Below are 20,086 nucleotides of genomic sequence, written 5' to 3' on the forward strand. Positions count from 1 at the left end.
ATATATATAATTATTATTATTATAGCATTAGATGTACAGCCACAGTCCATATATTTACAGTACAAAATGTTAGGTTGAAACGTAAATCATCTGAGTGGGATTTGGACATGAAGTGCAGTTCCATTATGTAAAAAAAAAAAAGAAAGCCAGTTTACAATCTTTCTTTCCATTTCTATGGCTCTGGAACACAGATTTCTGCTTTGATTGACTTTATTTACAAGAACACATTTGCAATGTTTAAAATAACATTTTGTAAAGAAGTGGTTTACTTATTAATAAACAAATACAGTTGTATTATTCATTGAAATGATTTTTTTTGCTTCAAAACAAAAGGCATAAATGTGTGCAACCAGCAGCTGCAAAATTAGTTACATATAAAAAATATACAGGGCCATGCAAGATGTACTCATACTCCTTGAAATTTTCACATTTCAGTACACTTTCATTGCATTTTCTGAGTCAGAACAACACAAATCATTGTAGAAATGTACAAAGGAAGGGCAGAGATTGCATTTAGCTGTCCTTTTTCTGCAGTTATGGCTTTAAGTCTCTCAACGGGTAAGTCGTAAGCAGGTTTTCATTCAGCGTTGGCTTGTTTAGCTCCCTCTACATTTCCATTGTCTCTGTCCAGTTTTCTTGTTCCTGCTGAAGAAAAACATCCACACGAGATGATGCTGCCACCGCCATGTTTTTGGAAATGGTGTGTTTGGAGTCTATGTACTTTTACAAAAATAAGTCCTATAATTTTTTTTTTTAGATTAAATTGAACCCAGGTAGACTCTATTTTACTTTATTTTCTTTTTTTTTGTAAAACATTTTCTTTCTCCAACCTGTGTACATAAACATATGAATAGTTAGTGCAAAACATGCAGAGATTGTCTGTGTTTGGATCACCCGTGAGTTAGAAGTGCAGGTTGGATTCATGTAAACAGCCCCAGATATTTTCCTCATCAACACAAGAGTCAAAGTTGACACCAGAGTTTTGCAAACAAGGCTTGCTTTAGCACCTGACATTAAAACAAAAGGGCTGCTGATGATGCCGGTAAAACAGCTTTGAGTCTGTATGGATTTATGAATCCACTCGTCGAGTTCAGCGCTATTATCTGTAGCGGGGGCGGGGGTTAGAGTCCAGAGAGGGGGCCGTGCTCGTTGTCACATCCGGCTGTCGAGGAGGTGGAAACGCTGTTGTGCTGGATGGCGTGTGGCTGAGTCTCAGGGTCTGCAGGGGTGGGACTCCCTTCTGGACTCACCCCTGCAGCTGGACACAGAGACATCTGTCAAAGTCACCAATAACGTTCGGGTTGTCCGCTGCCGGATTGAGCTTTTTGAGCTTTCTATGTTTTAACAGACAAATAAAAACCAACTACAGCTCAGGTCATATGAAAACATCTCTTTTTTATTCTTTTAACAACTGAATACTGTACATACAGGTAAAAAGACAATAATAGAAATATATGAATATAACACAGGCTATCATTGTATAACAGCTGCTTGTAAATCTTTCGTCATGACAGTCAGATAAAGTTTATGTTGGACATACACTTTAGCCTGCCTGGAGTGCAACATGTACGGTTCTTTGAAATGTAAATGTAGATGACGGATCGTCTTAAGTGTTTGATCGGCTCTCCTGAGGAACAAAAAGTGCATCGCTAATATTTGGAGAACGTGGGGTTAGAAGCTGATTTTATTCCAAAGTGCTGCGGGACACAGTTTAAGGTCTCTGAATGAACAGAAGAGTGCTTTATTATAGTGAAACAACATGCAGCCATGTGGCATTCACTGTTAGCACTATGAAGGAACAATATGCCTGAACAATAACCTCAGCGGTCATTGATGACGATCTGGGAAAGCTGCTGGGCTGTCTAGACAGAGGTGCAGGGTAAGGGGTTTTACTCACTGGGGTACCCCTGCGCCTCCCTCTGCCGTGCAGTGACGGGACAGTCCTTGTGGGTGAGCAGGATCTGCTTCAACTGGCCAACCTCTGACCTCAGTGACGTCACCTCGTTCTGGGGATGCAGATAGATCTGATAAGTGTGATGCTTTGCAGAAATACGCTTACCCGGATATTACCTATCACATTAAATCCCAATTAAATACTTTGAAGTTTATTCTTCAAGTCTGCATTCTTTCAGTCTTAGAGCCTCGCAAAAGGAAGCGTTGCCCACCTGCAGCTGTAGGTTTGTGTGCGTAAGCTCTTCTGCCTTCTTCTCCAGTGACGACACCCACAGTTTCCTCTTTTGTCGGCAGCGGGTTGCTGCTGCCCGATTGCGCTCCAGAAACTTTTGCCTGCGCTCGTCGGGGTCCTGCTCGGCGGATCTTCTTCGACGGCTGCCGCCTCCTCCTCCACCCCCTCCGCCACTGCCCCCGCTGCTGCTGCTGCCGCTACAGCTTGCCTGTGCTGCATGCTGAGAGTGGGACAGTTGCATCTGTTGCGCAACTGGTGATAACTGAAGAAAAAGAAAAGAAAAGCAAAAAACATCGAAAAGTAGCATCACTTTGCTTGAAAGCACAAATACAACACCAACACAGACTGTGTACTTTGTGTTAATGCATTGCACCTGTGGTGGGGCGGATATTGGGGGTGAAGGTGGGGAGTTCTGATGCAGGCGTGATGGCGGTGACTGGTAAGAATGAGAGTGTGCTGCGTTCCCTGACGGGTGAAGCTGGAGGCTCTGAGTGCTTCGTAGGTGCTGTGGAGGTGGAGCGTGGCATCGCTGCTGGTAGGTGTGGGGCGGAGCTGCAAGCTGTGGCTGTTGATTGGGTTGGTGATGATGATGGTGATGAGGGAGGTGGGGATGATGAGGATGGTGGTGTTGCTGTAGTGGAGGGGCGTGGTGGCGCTGTGACATCATCTCCATCATGTGACCCATGGATGTCACAGGATTGTTGATGGCGAGCATTCCCGGGTGTTGATGAGAGTAATGATGCCCCATCGTCTGTTTGGGTCTCTGAGCACAGGAAGAGAATTAATCAAAGAATAAGCCGTCAGGCTTGTGAAAAAAAAAATGCCAAGGTGCTCTCAGACACGCCAAACAGGACATGTTGGTGAGGCGAGCGAATCTTCACTGGTGCAGACAGAGTGTCAGCATAGTATAGCACGATAAGGGTAAAGGTAAGGCTAAGTAAGGGTATCATTAGTTCATTTGGTTAGCATTTCATATCAGTTGTGTATATGTGCAAATATACTTAGTTGAACTTGAAACAAGCTGAATGTGAATATGTTTGTTTTCATTAGAAAATTTCAGCCACAATTTTGATCTTTTGTTGACCAGACCTTTTTTATGAGTTTTATTTACCCCCCCAAAAAATTATAAATAAATAATTAATAAATAATATATATTGTGAGTTAATGATTAGTTCATGTAACTATGTCTCACCTAAAAATAGCTAAAGAAAATTAATATTGCTGGGAAAGAAAAATTTAAAAAACCTTCTTGGTTAAAGTATGTTCCCAAGGGTGTTCCCTATGGTTTTGTCCTTGGACCAATTCATCTCACAATTTTTATTATTAACATTGCATCTTAATTATACAATTGTAAATCCCATAGTTATACGGATGACACAGTTGTTTTGTCTTGTGCAAATTATTTATTTTTTTAAACTGGCCTTTCTTATACTTCTTATTTACTTTGAAGTGACCTGCTGTCATGTGCCACACACACACAAAAAATCATGAATAAATGATTTATTTATTTTGACATTTTTGCAAACGTTGATTGCCTACACAAAAATGAGATATTTCAAATTTGCCTTAAGTCTGTAGATCATCGTTAAATCTGCAGGACACTCTTAATTTAGTGTGAACGCATTGGTGATCAGAGGTACACACTGAACCCAAAGGGCACACAGGTATTTTTTTAATATCTTTTTGAAGTGTCTTAAAATAGACTAACGGTCTTTACAAAAACAACCATTAGATCTTGTCCATAATTGGAGTCTCTTCTATCGATCTCCAACGGTGTTGACAAGCGTCGATAGGAGGGATAATGTGTTCTCATCCAAATGGTGCCATCTGCAGCTTGATCCCTTCACACTTTATTATTCCCGTGTATCATCTGACTAAAGCGACTGTACGAGCTAAATTAAACCTCATCTCACCTTTCTCCCACACTCAGCGAGATAGGGAGAGGTCATGTTTGGAGCATGACATCACCTCCCTCCCAACTCCCAATATTACTATCTGCTTGCTGTTACACAATATTTCTTTAAGAGAAGAGGCAGTCTTTCTCCCTCTCTCTCTCTTTCTCGCTCTCTCTTTCTCTGTGTCTGTCTCTCTTCACCATTCAGCTACAAAAAAAGGGTACATTTAGTCGCTGCCAAGGATGAGGTCACCGAAGTGTCCGTGCCAACTTTACCAGCCAGCCAGGCCGCCAGTCAAACAAACACACACACACACACACACACACACACACGTAGCAGGACGGGGCATGAGTATTTCAGCTCTGTTTACTACATACAAACACCATGACGCTGGGGCTGCTGATTACATCATGGGTCTTCTTGGCCTAGATGACACACCACTTTGATATTTCTGTCTAGAGGGATTGGTGAATTAAGACATAAAACTTTACATGAAACACTGATCCACTTGTCAAATGTTTGTTTTTCCACTTCAGCTGAGTGCACTGTTACTGTACAACAGAGGCATGTTAATGCACCTCCTGTGGTTTTAAAGAGGCAGTGTCCCGTTTCACACCTGGGAATGAATAGCGCCTGATAACACTTGATTGTAGCTCAATGTGCTGTGCTGAAGATCCGGAAAAGACAACTGACTTTGTTACGGGTGTGCTGAGACGAACGAGGAGCAGTTAAGAGTTTAAGATCATACGGGCTGGCCCGGGCGAAACAGTACTAAGCCTTGCAAAAATGTTGATACTGCTTTAACTTTTCCTCATTTTTTTCATGTTACTACCACAAGCTTCAATATGCACCATCACGGATTTATGTGATAAGGCAACATTAAGTAGCGGATCACTGTAAAGTTAAAGGAACCAAAGAGCCTTTAGAAGTCACCTAATTAGTAGGTAGGTCTAATTAGTAAATAGATTCCAGCTGCATGTACTTAATGTAACTTTCCCAAAGCAAAGAGCGAAAGCATGGAGAAATATATAAATGAGTCACCGTCTTCCAGGATAATTCGCCACTCTTTGTCGCCGCTTGCAGGATGGTTTTACTTTATGGCCAAAAGAATGGATCTTCATGCATTGACTACTCAATAAATTCACCATAAAGGACTTGTAGCCTTTGCTTCTTCTCATCTTTGCCTTCAAGCCGCTGCGGGAGTATTGCCCAGCTTTTGACATCCGAATCACCGCGCATGTTCACAGCCAAAGCTATGGGTTCCAACACATTGTAGATTCAGAGAAGTTTGGTTTTGAATACAGCTCTTGGGTCTCCAGATAATTCATTTTTTACCCCACTTTTAACAGGTATTTTAAGGATTCTCAACCTTCTGGGTATTCTGGTTTGCGTAAAGACATTAAAAGCCAGATGTGACTGTGAAAGGTGAGATTCCTTGACTTTTTCCTGAACTTTCCACCAGTGCTGGGGCGAGCTGCAGTGACAACACTTTTCACGACAACTATCACATCAGGTGACTATGGAATGATGGGAGCTGCTGGATGACTATTGAGCTACAAAAATATATCCAGCAGCTTCTGGATGTTAAGTAACAGACATGTGATACCTAGAGACATGGTTGTTCATTGTCTTTTTGTTCCCTTTATCATACAGATATCTGTAATTAAGGAAATTAGCTCAAATGTTTGGTATATAAGTGACCTATAGCTAACTTTTGACTGTGATCAAAAAAGATAATGCTTGTTTGTTGCTACTGCTAGGTAAATCTTGCTAGGTCTCATCTATACTGACAAGTTAAGATAACTGGCTTCACTGTATGAAACTCAGAGTCGACCTAGTTTTCTGAGAACCCACTACCAAAGCTCAGTGAGACTTTTGACATCTTATTCCAGACATAATTTGGGAATTATTAAAGAAATTCCCAAATGTTGAGGAATCAAGGTTGGATGAGTTCAGCGTGCCAGCTTTCTGGGAAATTCAAATTTCCCAGAAAGGATAGTGGGATAGTGACTCATGTCAAATGGCAGTTTGTATCTTATGAAAGCAGCCAGATGTAGCCAGTCTTCATGAACTGCAGGCACATGTTTACAGCAGTGATCAAACTCGATTTGTTTTCTGTCCTCTAAAAACCGAATGTAATTTCAAGATCTGAGTTTCACCCTTGGAGGAATGCGCCATAAACTGTGACTTGTGGTACGGCGAGATTTACAGCACTGCCCACAAAAGTGCGTCAAAATGGTCTGTGGTCAGTCACGGAAAACAAAACTTCATATCATATTGCGTCTTGTTACATAATTTTTACGTATTTGTACTTAAATGTCTGTACGTTGAGAGCAAAGTGAAACCAAAGTCAAGTTTCTTGTTTGCGTGCACAAGCATAGCTAATTATGCTAATTCTGATTCAACATATCATATTGGATTACATTATCGGATCTCACTGCTATATATGTTGCATTATATTGTATTGTATTGCCAGTATCGTATCACATTGCGTGATGTAATTTTTGTATTGTACATTAAACCAAGTGAGAATGTATGCCTTAAAATATTGTATGTTAAGTTTACAATCTAATTCTACTAGAGTGCATAAAGATGGATTAGCTGATATCTTATTTTTTTATAAACAATGATGATTTTGTAGTAGTCAAAAACATTTAGTGGTACCTGAGGAGAACAACAGGATGGGTTTTGAACAGGAGCTGGTATGCCCATTGCGCAAGACATCTGCTTTTCTATCTGATGAAGACAAAATATTGACACAAATATTTTTGTAGCTCTAAGAAAACAACACAACATCACCTCATTATTAAAAAACAGAAAGGCCTCCCGTCTTTGTCACATCCGTTTAATATCCGACGCTTTCGACAAATAGATCCGAACGTCAAAAATTTCAAAAACGACACCAAATATTTATAATTCTGCGAGCACGTCCCGCTTGTACAAATAGACGCCCCATCACTTTTAAACAATCGATCATGCACAGGCGAAACTGTGTGAATGTGAACACGGCAACAAAGCCTCCGACACTTACGGTCATGTGCTGAGCAGATGCCCCTTGCATGGCGGGGTCTGGCAGGGTGCCAGGTAATGAGGCTGGCAGAGGTTGTCTGTGTCTGTTCCGCATTTGAAGGAGGCAGGACAGCGCCCCCGGAGCCGGCCTGTGGTCAGTCACAAAGAAAGAAAAACAGGTCAGCCCAGGAAGCTCTGCTCAGCTAGCGTTTCATCGACCCCAGTTCAGAAAGAGGCACAAGTTGAAACATTTATTGTCGTGTCCACATGGGAGTAAAACTTGAACAAATGTTCACGGCAGGATAGGACTTTTATGACGGTGTTGGTTATTCTATAGGATAAAAGATGATTAAAGTAGAGATCCCGTCTTTAATAGCCAGACGTTGATAAGCAACAAGAGTGGAGATGGTAGAGCTGATGGTAGAGCTTGATCTTGAACATTTTTTCCATATTTTTGGAAAGTTCGTCTTTATTTCTAAGCACTTAAAAAAACATTCCTTGTGCTGCACAAATATCATATTTGGAAAGAAAAAAACAAAACAAAAAAACAAATAGTAAATGTACACTGAGCAAGCAGTGTAATAAAAAAAAACATGAACTAGCCCTTTTTCGAAACCTCTCATGTTTCAAATAAATCTATAACATTTTCATAAATGGTTTTAAAAGGTTATTTTCAAAGCATATCCCTATTTCTGTGTTTGATCAGTTGTTGCCCCTAACTTTTCAAGTCTGAATTTTAACTTCAGGAAGCTTTCTGTTTGTTTTTTATTTTGTTACTTGAAACTTAGGAACTTCAACACCACCACCATGACAGACATTAAAAGAAAGAATATGTTGATTCAATATTGGTGTAAAAAAATCTGTTAAGTTTCGTTTTCTTTAATTCTGATAGGTGCCAACTGGCCTTTTTTTTTTTTTTGTAGGACAAAATATTATATTCTGTTCTTCTTAGGGAAAAACGTAAACAAAAACTTTGTTTTAGATCATTTTTATAAAAAAAAAATTTATCCCCAGAAAACCTTTTGAAAAAAATAGAAATAACACAAGGCAGACCTAGACTATGCCATTCTGTTACTAATAAAGACAAATGAATAACATATGAAAATAACTTTCAAGCAGCCAAGAGAAAAACATCCTTCAACATACGGGTCTATAGATGCGATGTGGGATTGTGAAGCAACAAATTGAATAATAAGAACTCAAAATGGGAAAGCAAGGAGAAACACACTAAAGACAACACAGTAGGCTATATTGAAAGAAGTGACAGATTGAAAGAGAGCATGGAGGCTCGGGGATCACAGCAGGGATGCAGAACGTTGGGTGTCATGTGCTGCTGACCTAACCGTTCTGGCTGAGGGCCAGTCGGATAGCGTGGGTCTCCGCGGCTGCTCTGATGTCATCGGCAAGGATGTCATTATTGATTCGGGGGAATTTACGTCTCCTTTAACATACAGCCAAGTGCAGGCGAACCCAAAACAGCTTTACGCCGCCTGTCGTCAGACGCTCAGAAACCCGGTTGCCATGGTAACGGGTCGTAAACATCACTGGAAACAGTCGGAATTATAGTACAGGCAACATTCGGTAACACTTTATTGGTTTCACTGACTAACGCAATGTCTGGATTGAGTGGCACTGATTTACTGCATCGTGACTGACTGTCAGCTCTCTCTCTCTCCGTATTGTCCTGTCACGGCCTGCCTGAGCCACGACAGATGTTTGCAGCTCATTCTACTGACTCAGCTAATCATCAGCAGAGATGTAGCAGATGTTTTGTTTATGTTCCTCGCGTGATCCAGTCAGATATGTAGGTCAGGAGATAGGAAGACCTAAATGTCAAATGGGCACTTGGGATAAAAGACAAACAATGTCCTGTGTCTCCCTGCGAGTACGATGTTAGTTTGCTTCTCTTTTAGGAAAATGGAATTATAATAACAAGTACATAATTTTAGGTTTTCAAAAAATAATTGTAGAATGCAAAGAAAAAAAAATGTCTGTATTTTTTCAAAACTCTTGGGATTCTAACTGCTTAGCCTAAATAGCATCTTTTAGAATGGGAGGCACATTTTTAAGTTCAGAGACAACTGCTTTATTTTCTAGAGATAGTACCATTTTCAGGACCTACAAGACTATTGAGATTATAAGGTAAGACTGCTGATCTGCATGAACGCTTAAAGCACTTTTCATTTAACCTCTGTGTTTTTTGTGATGGAAAAATATATCTCATAAATCCAAATGATGCAATCCTCTGTACTGGTGGGGACAGGTTTGCTTTAAAAGTTTATTCATTTGCTTTTGCTTTGTGTCAGCTATTTGGACAGCAATAAGCCTAAAACAGCAAAGAGACAGCAAAATGTACCTTCATACACAGAGGGTCTCTGGTATTTGTGGCCGTTAGGGATCACAACCCCCTCTGATTAGCTAAAATCCGCAAATAGTTGACACTCCCTCTAAAAATGCTTGCAAGAGCCTGTTTTGACAATTCAAACATCAAAAACACCTTTGACATTCATTAATTGCACAACGGAAACTATCTTAGCACTACCGCACGAGCTCACAACAGTCGTCCTTATCTCCACTCTTTGGGTAACAGCCAATCAGCGTCAAGAAAATGTCAAGTAGCATCGCGCCAAGGTATCTCAACTTCCCAAGCTGCTTCTTTTTTTTTTTTTAGAAGAATCTGCACAAAGATGATTTTCAATTTGAAGTTACGTTCCACTGAAAAAACGTACACGATAAGGTGCATCTGCAAATACTGAGCCACAAATAAGCGGGCGGGGGCACTGTGTACTCGAATCAAATCATGTCATATTGTATTGTATGGCATTGTGTCATATGATATATCACGGCATGACTTTATATCTCATGATTGTTTCATATTTTTATCACATGAAATTTTAGAGCAGAGTATATAATATAGTGGAGTATTGTTTTGTATTGCATCTTCTAATGGTAACTTTACTATGTGGAATTATTGTGCGTCATGTGGTACTGAATTGTCTCATATTATGCAGTACACATCATATTTAGAAATCTGTTGCAGAAGTACAGACTGATTGATAACATATCGCAAATTTACCAACTGAAGTAAATAAAAAAATATACTGTTAAATAAAGCGGAAAAACTTCGTGAAATCCAAATAGCGTAATCCACAGATTTATGCTGTCCCCACAGTGTTTCAAGGAAAAGTGAAGTAACTGCATTTGTGGTTGTATTCTGATAAAATATTTCAAAACATGTAGCTTTAAAGTTTAACTAATTTATCATGACTTGGCTAAGGCTGGACATGTGGACATGATTTTCTTCGGGTAGTACCGATATGTTTTTTTCCTCTCCGTTTCGTTGTTCTTATAAATCTACCTTTGCGTCTATAGCATAGTGCGTGCCTGTGTTCTCAGAAATCCCAAAGATTGAGTTTCTCCTGAGTTAACAAATCTAGAGCCAAACTGTCTGGCAGAGTGGGAGCAGCTGTTGGGAGCTGGTCGGATGAAAGACAGGAACCTCCTCTAATCTGTCAGCTGAACTGGGTGATAACCAGGGAGCCAAGGAAGCTGCCCGGGCGCTGAGAGACTCCAGTCTGATTCTGAGTTTTTACAGACACAATAGAGGCGGTTAGTCGGGCACTGGGGCGGGTAGAGTCAACAGGACTGAGTGGGCGTTATGCTGCAGCGGTTCTCCGTCTGCACTTTGTTCCCTTGGAATGAAATGTTTGATCTTTTTCTTCCTTGCTCTCACTTCATTAATGAGGTAATGAATTATGCAGAGGAAAATGCCAGCAGCTGGCCCGACAGAATGAGTTATAACATGTCAAAAACAAGGAACACAAGAAAAAAAAAGTGTGCATGTTGTGCACTGTGCTATGCAGACAGTGAAGTACAATGCCTTGCAAAGTATGCATATACATCATAAGTTTTTCCAAATTTTGCCACATTCTAACCACAAACTGATTTTACTGGGTTTTTGTATTTGTCTCTAGTCTTTCTGTTCACTTTTATTCATTTCCTTTCCATAACATGACACTGGCACAACAATTTTTTCATTAAAGGGATTAGAGTATTGGGGTACAAAGTTAGTTTTCCACTATACATGTTTTGCATGTAAGCCAGAAAGTTTAGTTGTGGTCTCACCCGAGCACCGTCATTCACATGTCAGCTGTTTGGCTAGAGCCAAACTTTAAATAGGACTTATCAGGAATTTCTTTCAACAATGGCCTTCTTAATATTTATTTTTAATAAAGACAAGATTTTAATATTTGTAGTTAATATTGAGTTCAATTAACACTGGGGGATTATATTTACTAATAAGGTGACCTTTGAGACAAAATGGCTGGACTTTATTTTATTTAGGGGGATTGGAGTAAGTGGGTACTGAATGCTAGTCAGATTTTTATTTGTAAATATTTTACGAAACCATGTATCATTTTCTTTTACTTTACATTTATGCCTTACATGTGCTATCACTTCATAATTTTCAAATATTTGACAGCTGTTTAAATTAATAAAAATCTAAACACCACATTCAAAATGAGCCCATGTGTTTAATGTGAAGTGGAAAGTTTGTAAAACATACACAACACCAAAAAGCTAAATTTTGAGGGGTTGGAGGTCCTCAAAGCTCAGCACCCTGGGCTACTGCCCTGTAAGCCCTTTCTAAAGTTGCGCTGATTTACTACATTTAGCCCCAACGGCATAAATTCAAGTTTGTGGTTGCAAGGTTGACATAATGTGAAAACGTTCATGAAAACCTTTGCGAGACGCTGCAAATAAATATGATACTGATATGTCATTTGGAATACAAGTGTCTGTGTGTCTATATATAAAGCAAAGTAAAGCTATACTCACCCTGAATGTGTTAAGGTGGAGGGAGCCTGGGTGATCACCGATCCAGATTGTGAGGCGCCGGAGGAGCAGGACAGTGCTTGCTGGGCGGCCAGGCTGCAGCTCGGCGCCATCATTGGGCCATGGCCCTGGGGATGATGCAGCGGCGGCTGGGGAGGGTGCTGAAGCTGCAGCTGGGGCTTTAGATGCTGCTGATTCATACAAGTCGGCCCATTATGAGACAGCGTCTGCAGAGGACGAAGCAGAAGCAACAAACTGGCTCGGATCTTTTCAGAACTCGGAGCCAGCGCCAAGGTGTGTGCCTTTGCGTTTGAGGGCTGGCTGTTTAATTTAGAGGGGAGAATGTGATCGCCTGGTTTGTCTTTCCCGCAGCAGGTCGGATATCTGCAGTCGACTAATTGGGTCTGACTCCCTTGGTCACCCCTCGCAAACAAACAAACGCCGCTCCAGGCACACACCATCACAGACTCCACAAGCAAACTCGCACAGGTCTGCACTGTGTCTCGCATGTCGATGGGACTTTTGTTTTCAAAGAGCAAGAAGAAGCAAATCCTTTGTTTATGTACCTGTTTGTTATTCTCCTCTTCCTGGGCTTGGAGAAACTCCTCCTCGATCTCCTTGAACAGACCAACCTCTTCACAGTTCTGCAGAAATCGCGTTGGGGTCGGAGTCTGGTCTGAAAACATCACACGCAATCACATGTTAAAAAGAAGAAAAAAAAAGAGAGAGAGAGACGGATTTCAATTTTTTTAACATAAATTCATCCCTCGCTGCCCAGCTTCTCGCGGCGGCTTCCGCCGTTCGAGCCGATACGCCTTCTAAAACCAACCGTCATCCAGGCTGTAATGCAAGGAGGAGAGAGACAAGTCGAGCTCCCAGCCTGACTCCCTGATAACATCGGTCTGTCTCTCTGAGCCGTCTAAACATGCAGGGGTCAGGGGTCAGCCGGGCTCATTGTTTTGACACCAGATTTCCTGCAGGAGGCGAGACAGACTGCAGGACACGGGATCCCGGGGGGGGGAGGCGACGGTCCCAGAGGGGTGTGGGTGAATCTGTGGAGGTTAGATCCCACTCTAATGTTTACATCCAGAGAGACAGCTGATCCTATGTTAACACATCTCACCGTGTGACAGCATTTTGACTACATAGCTTTGATAATAATGGCTCACTGGATCATTCAATTAGTAATCACAAAGTTACTCAATATTTTGCCGGTTTCTTTTAGGGATCTGGCACTGACACAACTATGAATTTGTCGCACGACATACAAAAAGATCCGCTGCACTGAATACGCGCGTTTTTATTATTTTATTATCGTTTTATAACGACAACAATGACCCTGTTTAGACTATCACAAGACAATAAAAACCACAGGGTGACTACATGAGGAAATAGGAGATAGAAATGGAAAACAAAGAGGTCATGATCCAATAAAAACGACTCGAAAGTGATTTAGATTTTACAGGTTTTTATGTAAATGTGTTACCTACATGACTTTTTAAATCTAAAACATTGGATCTAAAATACTACTTTTTAATACAACTGTCCTAAAGATCATTAGTCACGTTTAAGATTACTTAAAAATGTGCTTAGGGTTCATTGAGACAGTCTCAATTTTTCACTAGATGAAGGAAAATGTTTTAATACCTCAAGGTGGATGTAGCATTTTGCTTACTGCTGGGCTTACTTCAACCATTATATCTGCTAATTGGTTCATCGTGTTCGTTCGTTAGAATGCTGCGTGCAAAAACGCACGCGGATCAAAGAAAACAGTAGTTTCTCATTCGCCTTCAGTGTAAAACAGAATGTTCTGTAACTGCGAGGCCTGTTGTTCCATAAAATTACATGTTATTATTGTGCTATTATTTATTTATTTATGTTTTCAGAATAGAAAATTAATGCAAAACAATTTCAATGAGTTTAAAAAAATTTTTTTATTGTTGCGAATGCTGTCTATAATTCATACAAAGTTCTAAATTCTGCATACAGGATCAAGGGCAGTATACCTTGTATACATTTGAAATTCATATATATATATATATATATATATATATATATATGAACTTCCCTTAGAAATTAAATCATAAAGGGCCAGACAGACCACACACGTAGTCTGGCCAATAACAATCTCCTGGTGTAATTATGTTTTTAAATTTAACCTTTCTTTTCGAGAGAATAGAGCTCATTTAAAATAATAGTTTAAGAATAGTCTGGAAACTTTCCATCGAGCTGAGATCAGGGATTTGGGATTGCCATTCCAAATCATTAATGTGTGTTTGTGATCGTTGGCCTGTTCGAATGCCCAACTGACCAAAACTAGCGTTCCCGATCAAAGGAAATTGGTCCAAAAGCTCCTGAACAGCCAAAAAAACACCAACAAAGGAGTGTTATCTATCAGGGGGCTTTATCTTGAATTTTAAAATGTTTAGACTGATTACACAAAAATCTAACCTGTGCACCAAATGCTTTTTACTTTAAACATAAAAGAGACAAAAAAATATATAAATTCAGACATCAATCGTCCTCCTGTTTTTGTTTCTGAATCGAGCCATGTTGTGCCTAACCCGGCGCACTTTAACTGTGCATGCTGCAACATGAGCCCCTCTGTTTCGCAGCGCGGACTACCTGAGGGAAGGAAACCTGCTCCGGGGTTATCAGATCATATATTGTGTAACATATCGCCATCTTTTTTCTTTTTTTTTTTTTCATCCAGCTCTCAGTTTATAAAAGCAAACCATATCATAAATGTGCAACTGGTAAAAAAAACAACAAAAAAAACAGACATAAAAGCTGGTTTTTATAACAGCTTTTGATGACAAGTGTTTCTCCTCCCAATGCTGAACCGGGAGGAGAGAACAGAACGACACATGCAAGATGTGGTCACCTCAGGGAGGTGGACGATCTGACCTCACCTGAAAAACTTATGTCCGTCTTTATCGGGGGGAACTTGAGGGTCATCTCATGCTTGTGTCTGTGAATGAGCAGGTGCTCCTCTAGCTGGAAGCGCTGCAGGTCCCACCGGAAAGAGGAAGCGAAAGAGTCGAGGCATAAATTGCTGAAGCACATCGGCTTATTTCTCTTATCGCAAATGGTCACAATACTCCTAATCTTATCAGTGTTTAAGAAAATCTGACTCCTTTGATGAGAAAAGGATGATGTCACATCTCCGGGTGCTATTTTTAGAAGCTGTTTTTATTATTAGGTGACGTAGAAGGGTGATTAATTTCCATAAGAACATAAAGAAATAAATTACCAAACTGGTCTTTTACTAGAATGCAAGTCACGCCGTGTCCTACTGACCTGAGAGCAGCCGGGGGCGCCGCACACATAAGGCCTGTCCTGTTTGTCATTCATGTCATCCACAAGCCTGCACAGACAGAAGAATCAAGAACAATGTGTCAATGTGGAGCCTTGCCACCGAGAAGGGGAGCATTCCTCGTGCCTCACAGGTCAGATAGTTACACTGCAGAAAGAATCATTTGAAGATGAAAAAAAACACATGAGAGGTAAAACATTATTTACATGAGTGTGGAACGTACGTGTTACGTATTTCAGCAGATGATGGGTCTGTTTTGTTGTTTTTTTTTAACAAAAGTTTTTTCTTTAAAAGTGACACGTAAAGGTGGCAGCGTCATGCTATGGGAATATGTCAATCTGCCTGATTAGGAATTTAGGAGAAAATTTTAAAAAGTGTTGAATAATTTTCAAGTAGAAGAAAAAAATAATATGAGGAGGAAAGCTGCATATTACCCTAAAAACACCCAGTGAAGCATGGTGGTGGCAGCATCACACTGTGGGGAAGCTTGATACTATTATTCTATGATTAAAAAAAAAAGATTACACAAACTAGTGCATTATTGGTAAGTAGAAGAAAAATCATACTTTTTTTTTTTTATTTGACTCCGATGCCGCAAAATAGAACTTTTGCAACCAATTAAAACGTTTTGTTTTTTTATGGAAAACACTCTGATGTGGAGAAAAACTTCCACTCTAGATCACCCTGAAAACATCCTCCCCATTATGAACTATGGCAGTGGCAGCACCATACTGTGGGTACGCTGCCACGGCGAAGCAGCTCAGAGTTGTTGGAAATGTAAACGAGGTTCCAATTGTGAGCAAAAGGAGGTCGTACATATGCACCCCAAATGTTTTACAGTGTAAAAAAAAAAAAAAAAAGTGGAAATAAAAGACTGAAATTTGGATTTCTACCGTAACAAAAGGAGGAAAAACCTTCAAAGAACTCAAAAGGGATTTACACCGTGCTGTAAGCACCGCACGCCGGATATTGAAGTTCTTAGCCGTAAGACTTTTCATGGTTACTGTGCAGTGATGTTGCTGAGTGTAGTGCCTGCAATTATGCTATCACCGGGCGCCCAGCTCACAATAAGAGCGCTGAAAGCACGTAGAAGGCAGACCGGGGGCCTGCATCAAGCCCTCACAGGATGAAAGCATCAACACAAATGCGGGGCAGAGAAGATCGCCTCTGTCGGAGGGCGCTATAAGTTTTTTTGCTAGTCCTTTTGTTTCCGTCTGACAGCAGAGGAAGAAAAACTTAAGTCTCCGGCATCAGGTGTAACCAGACGAGTTGACTGTTGATGCTAAGGGGAAAGAGTGAGAGCTCTTGAAAACACGAAAGCAACAGAATATGCCTCCGTAAGTAGTGGAAAGAGTGAGGAAGGAGGGGGAGGGGGGTGGGAGAGCAACGCAAGGGTGATGGAGAGGGGAAAGGAAAGGGCAAGGGGCAGTGACTACGGGTGGAAAAAGAGGCAGATAGAAGAAGGAAGGGAGAGGGAAGGCCACACTTCAGGGCCTACACTCCTGACAGGTTTGAACCTGCCTCAGCCCCCATTTTCCAACCTAAGGCAAGCAGAGGTGACTTCATAGGTGTGTGCGCGTGCGTGGATGTGTGTGACTACACACGAGTTACAAAATACAGCAAACAAGTTCACAAGGTCCCGATAACAGATAGAAAATGGGCAGCTTGCACGATCAGCTGAAGGAATACGATTAGCTGCACACCTTCAGGGACATGAAGCATAAAAATTCTCTACTTTAAGTTCAGATCATTGAAATTATAGCAGACTCAGCACATTTTCAGCAAAATCCTTCTGTCAGAGTGATTACGTCACTGCAGAATGATGTCATACACGCATAAATCCTACATACAACAACGGCCAATATGTTGCGACTTTAAGAGGGATTAATTTGGGTTCTGGATATACTGGCAATCGTTTTTTATCAAACATTTAAGACAGATAAATCAACCGTTTAAGAATAATAAATAATCATGGAACAAAACACATAACTTTTGGTAATTTTGAGGATTTAAACATTTTAAATACACTGTTCAGATGCGTTCAGGATGAACCAACTTACTGTCTTTTAAAGTTTCCATATTTGATAGAAGATGGAATTGAACCGAGCCTGAGGTTCGCAGTTCATTCGGATCAAATTCAAGCAGTTGGTTCCGGCCGGTAAATCCAGTGTCCGAACAGGACCATGACCCGGTTCTGTCCCACAGCTCACTAAAAACAACCTGTTCAGAAAAACAAGCCCGGCCGGCCGGCACAGCTGTATGAAGAGTGCTGTCACACCCCCCTAAATAGACGCGGAGCGCTCAACCCCGTCCCGCTTGCTGATGAGACTTCACCAGGACACCTAACCCTACAAAAAGTCCCGCCGCCGGTAACTTCTCCAGCTGGTTTTAATAAATGGACGGATAAACTTAAGATGATATAGGAAGCCGTCCGAAGCCGCGAAGAGCTCACGAGAAAGCCGCGACCGGCGCCTGCTGCCGCTTGTTGCGCGGTTTCCAAAAGTTTTTGTGAATGAAAAGTAGACGCAGGCTTACCTACAAGTGGAGAGAGGGACGAGCGGCGCTCCAGAGAGGAACCACGTTGGACTGGAGCGCGATGACAATACGTTCTATTTACAGAAGCATTACATCACCCTCCCGGTGACGTCACGTGGGATTCCTGAACTTCTAAATCATTGCGGTCCCGTACGGAGCGAAGGCTTGAGGAGGAGAAAGGGGGCGGGGACAGGACGCGGGCCGGTAGGGGGACGGAACGGAACGGAACGGAACGGGAGCGTGCTGGTGTACATGGCTCCACCGGCAGACAGAAGTGGGACAGACCGGGAGGGCACTTTTTTTTTTATTTTTATGTCTAGTCCATAGTTATTACAACTTGAGAGTTGACCCACAAAACTATCTGGTTAATGTTTAAAGAAATATTTTAAAACCATTATTTATGATTATCATTATGATTGTCATTATTATTATTACAATGCAGTCTTTTTTATGACAAACATAAATAATGCATGATTGAATATAAATAAATAAATATATATTTATTTATATAAAGTATAAATATATATACTGTATAATATATAATATATTATACGGTAAATAAATGTGGGGTGGCATCAGCCATGTTCTATGTTGAAGCAGCAGCTTATCTACGGGTGCGAGGAAGTGATTAGATAGCTTGCTATTTGTAATGACTGTACAGTATTTATTTCCTTATACTGTTTCTTACTTTTATTTTGTGTAAATATGCAATGCTATATTCCCCCACTTACTTTAACTTACTGCTGTGATTTCTTCACTTGGGACAATAAATAATTATTCTATTCTATTCTATTCTATTCTATTCTATTCTATTCTATTCTATTCTATTCTATTCTATTCTATTCTTGTTATCTGAATGTCACAAAAGGTGTCCCTCAAGGCTCTGTATTATGCCTAATACTTAGGGTAAAAATGATCATGATGCTTCTAATATCATACATTGACAATGTCCTGCTGTTTGATCACCTGCAGGTTGAATTTGACAGTAATTACTCTTATAAAAGACAAAAAAAAAACTAACTCTATGCTATTTTCAAGAACAATTTGCAAGTTCACAGTACGTCTAGTTATGGATGCATTGATATTTTTATGAATGACAAAAAGTATTTTAAATTACACATTGAACATAATTAGAATGAATGCAAATTATAGGGTTTATTCTATTTAATTTAAAATAGAGAAAGGACTTATTGAGGTCACATCTCTATATCACACTGACCATGTTAACATTATCTGAATGGTCCTGTTTAGCTCTTTGCAGATGTTACATGTTGTTTATCATGAAGCACTGACATACATCACAGGGTGTAAACCTAACCGACCATTGCATGTTGCATTTCTTGTTTAGATGGCCTTGATTCTCTATAAACAATCCTCTGAAGAAAAAAACCCCCAAAACTCACTGACACTATCACTTGTATTTACTTTCACTACATCTAACTTCACTATATATATCAGACTCTGCTTACTGACATATTGTGTTAGTGTTTCTCCAGTATGTACAGAAGAACTGCCTTCTCTTACAATTAGTGGATGGTTGTTCCTGTGTTTGATGTTATTATTTGATATTATAAGATTTCAATGTGCCTTTGGAAGGCTTACTCTAAGGATGGAAACAGAATCTTAAACATTTGCATTTTCAGTTTTATTTTTCCATCTGAAGAAGTCAAATAACTTTAAAGTTTTATTTTATGTAATGATTCTGATATGTTTAAGCTGCTATATTATTACTGCAGGGATTTATTAAATTAATAACTAATAGTCCTGCAAAGTGTAGAAAAACAGATAATGAGAGAACCGTGAGTCCCTCCACATTCCACGTACTTCTGCTGACTTGCTATTTCTTATATACCTGGATGAAATAGCCAAAAAGGACTACAAACTGCTGAATATGCATGTGATCAACAATTGTCCATAAAACATAAAATAATGTAGTCATAAATGCTTTGTGATAAATGATGGTTCACTTGAAGAAGTTTCCCTTCAACACAGTGTTTCCATTGATTCACAGATTTCAGTCAGGCTATCTAACTACTAATAAGTAACCATTGTTTCAAAATTTGTTTTAACATCCTACCAGCATATTACAGCATCAATAAGTAAAAGGAGTTTATGGTCTTTGTAATGAGTCACATCACTGAATAACACCAGTGCCATGTTTGGTCAGGCTTTCCGGCACTCCAGCCAGGACGGGGCTGAGCACTGGGGTATGGTTTTGTTGTGGTTGTGCTGAAAAGAAAAAAAAAAAGGAAAAGAAAAATGGACCGGCCCTAACTGACTCACCATCCGCCAATCATTTAAAGCATGCAG

The 20,086-nt window shown here is 40.3% G+C and overlaps 2 protein-coding genes across 5 annotated transcripts in view; one reads left to right on the forward strand and one right to left on the reverse strand.

Annotated features, from left to right (window-relative positions):
- Positions 1-58: 58 nt before the first annotated feature.
- On the reverse strand, positions 59-17,963 carry LOC103472184 (cyclic AMP-responsive element-binding protein 5). 4 transcript variants are annotated; one of them, XM_008421626.2, is made up of 11 exons: positions 17,777-17,961; positions 15,226-15,292; positions 14,838-14,931; positions 12,492-12,601; positions 11,929-12,152; positions 7,112-7,238; positions 6,745-6,816; positions 2,559-2,948; positions 2,166-2,447; positions 1,898-2,006; positions 60-1,258 (listed from the first exon to the last, which is right to left on the reverse strand). In XM_008421626.2, the coding sequence occupies exons 2-11, from the start codon at positions 15,277-15,279 to the stop codon at positions 1,122-1,124; spliced, it is 1,599 nt and encodes a 532-aa protein (XP_008419848.1). In that variant the 5' UTR covers positions 15,280-15,292; positions 17,777-17,961; the 3' UTR covers positions 60-1,121. The 4 variants fall into 4 exon arrangements, with proteins under 4 accessions (XP_008419852.1, XP_008419848.1, XP_008419851.1 ...); XM_008421629.2 differs by having other exon boundaries at positions 17,781-17,799; XM_008421628.2 differs by lacking the exon at positions 17,777-17,961 and adding an exon at positions 17,302-17,740.
- Positions 9,121-20,086, forward strand: part of LOC103472509 (juxtaposed with another zinc finger protein 1) — a 33,605-nt gene continuing 22,639 nt past the window's right edge. Inside the window, exon 1 of the mRNA XM_017307587.1 lies at positions 9,121-9,231. The gene's annotated coding sequence lies outside the window, so the exon portion shown is untranslated. The remainder of the gene's footprint in view (positions 9,232-20,086) is intronic.

This window comes from Poecilia reticulata, linkage group LG11, assembly GCF_000633615.1.
Source record: "Poecilia reticulata strain Guanapo linkage group LG11, Guppy_female_1.0+MT, whole genome shotgun sequence".
Classification (NCBI taxonomy): domain Eukaryota; kingdom Metazoa; phylum Chordata; class Actinopteri; order Cyprinodontiformes; family Poeciliidae; genus Poecilia; species Poecilia reticulata.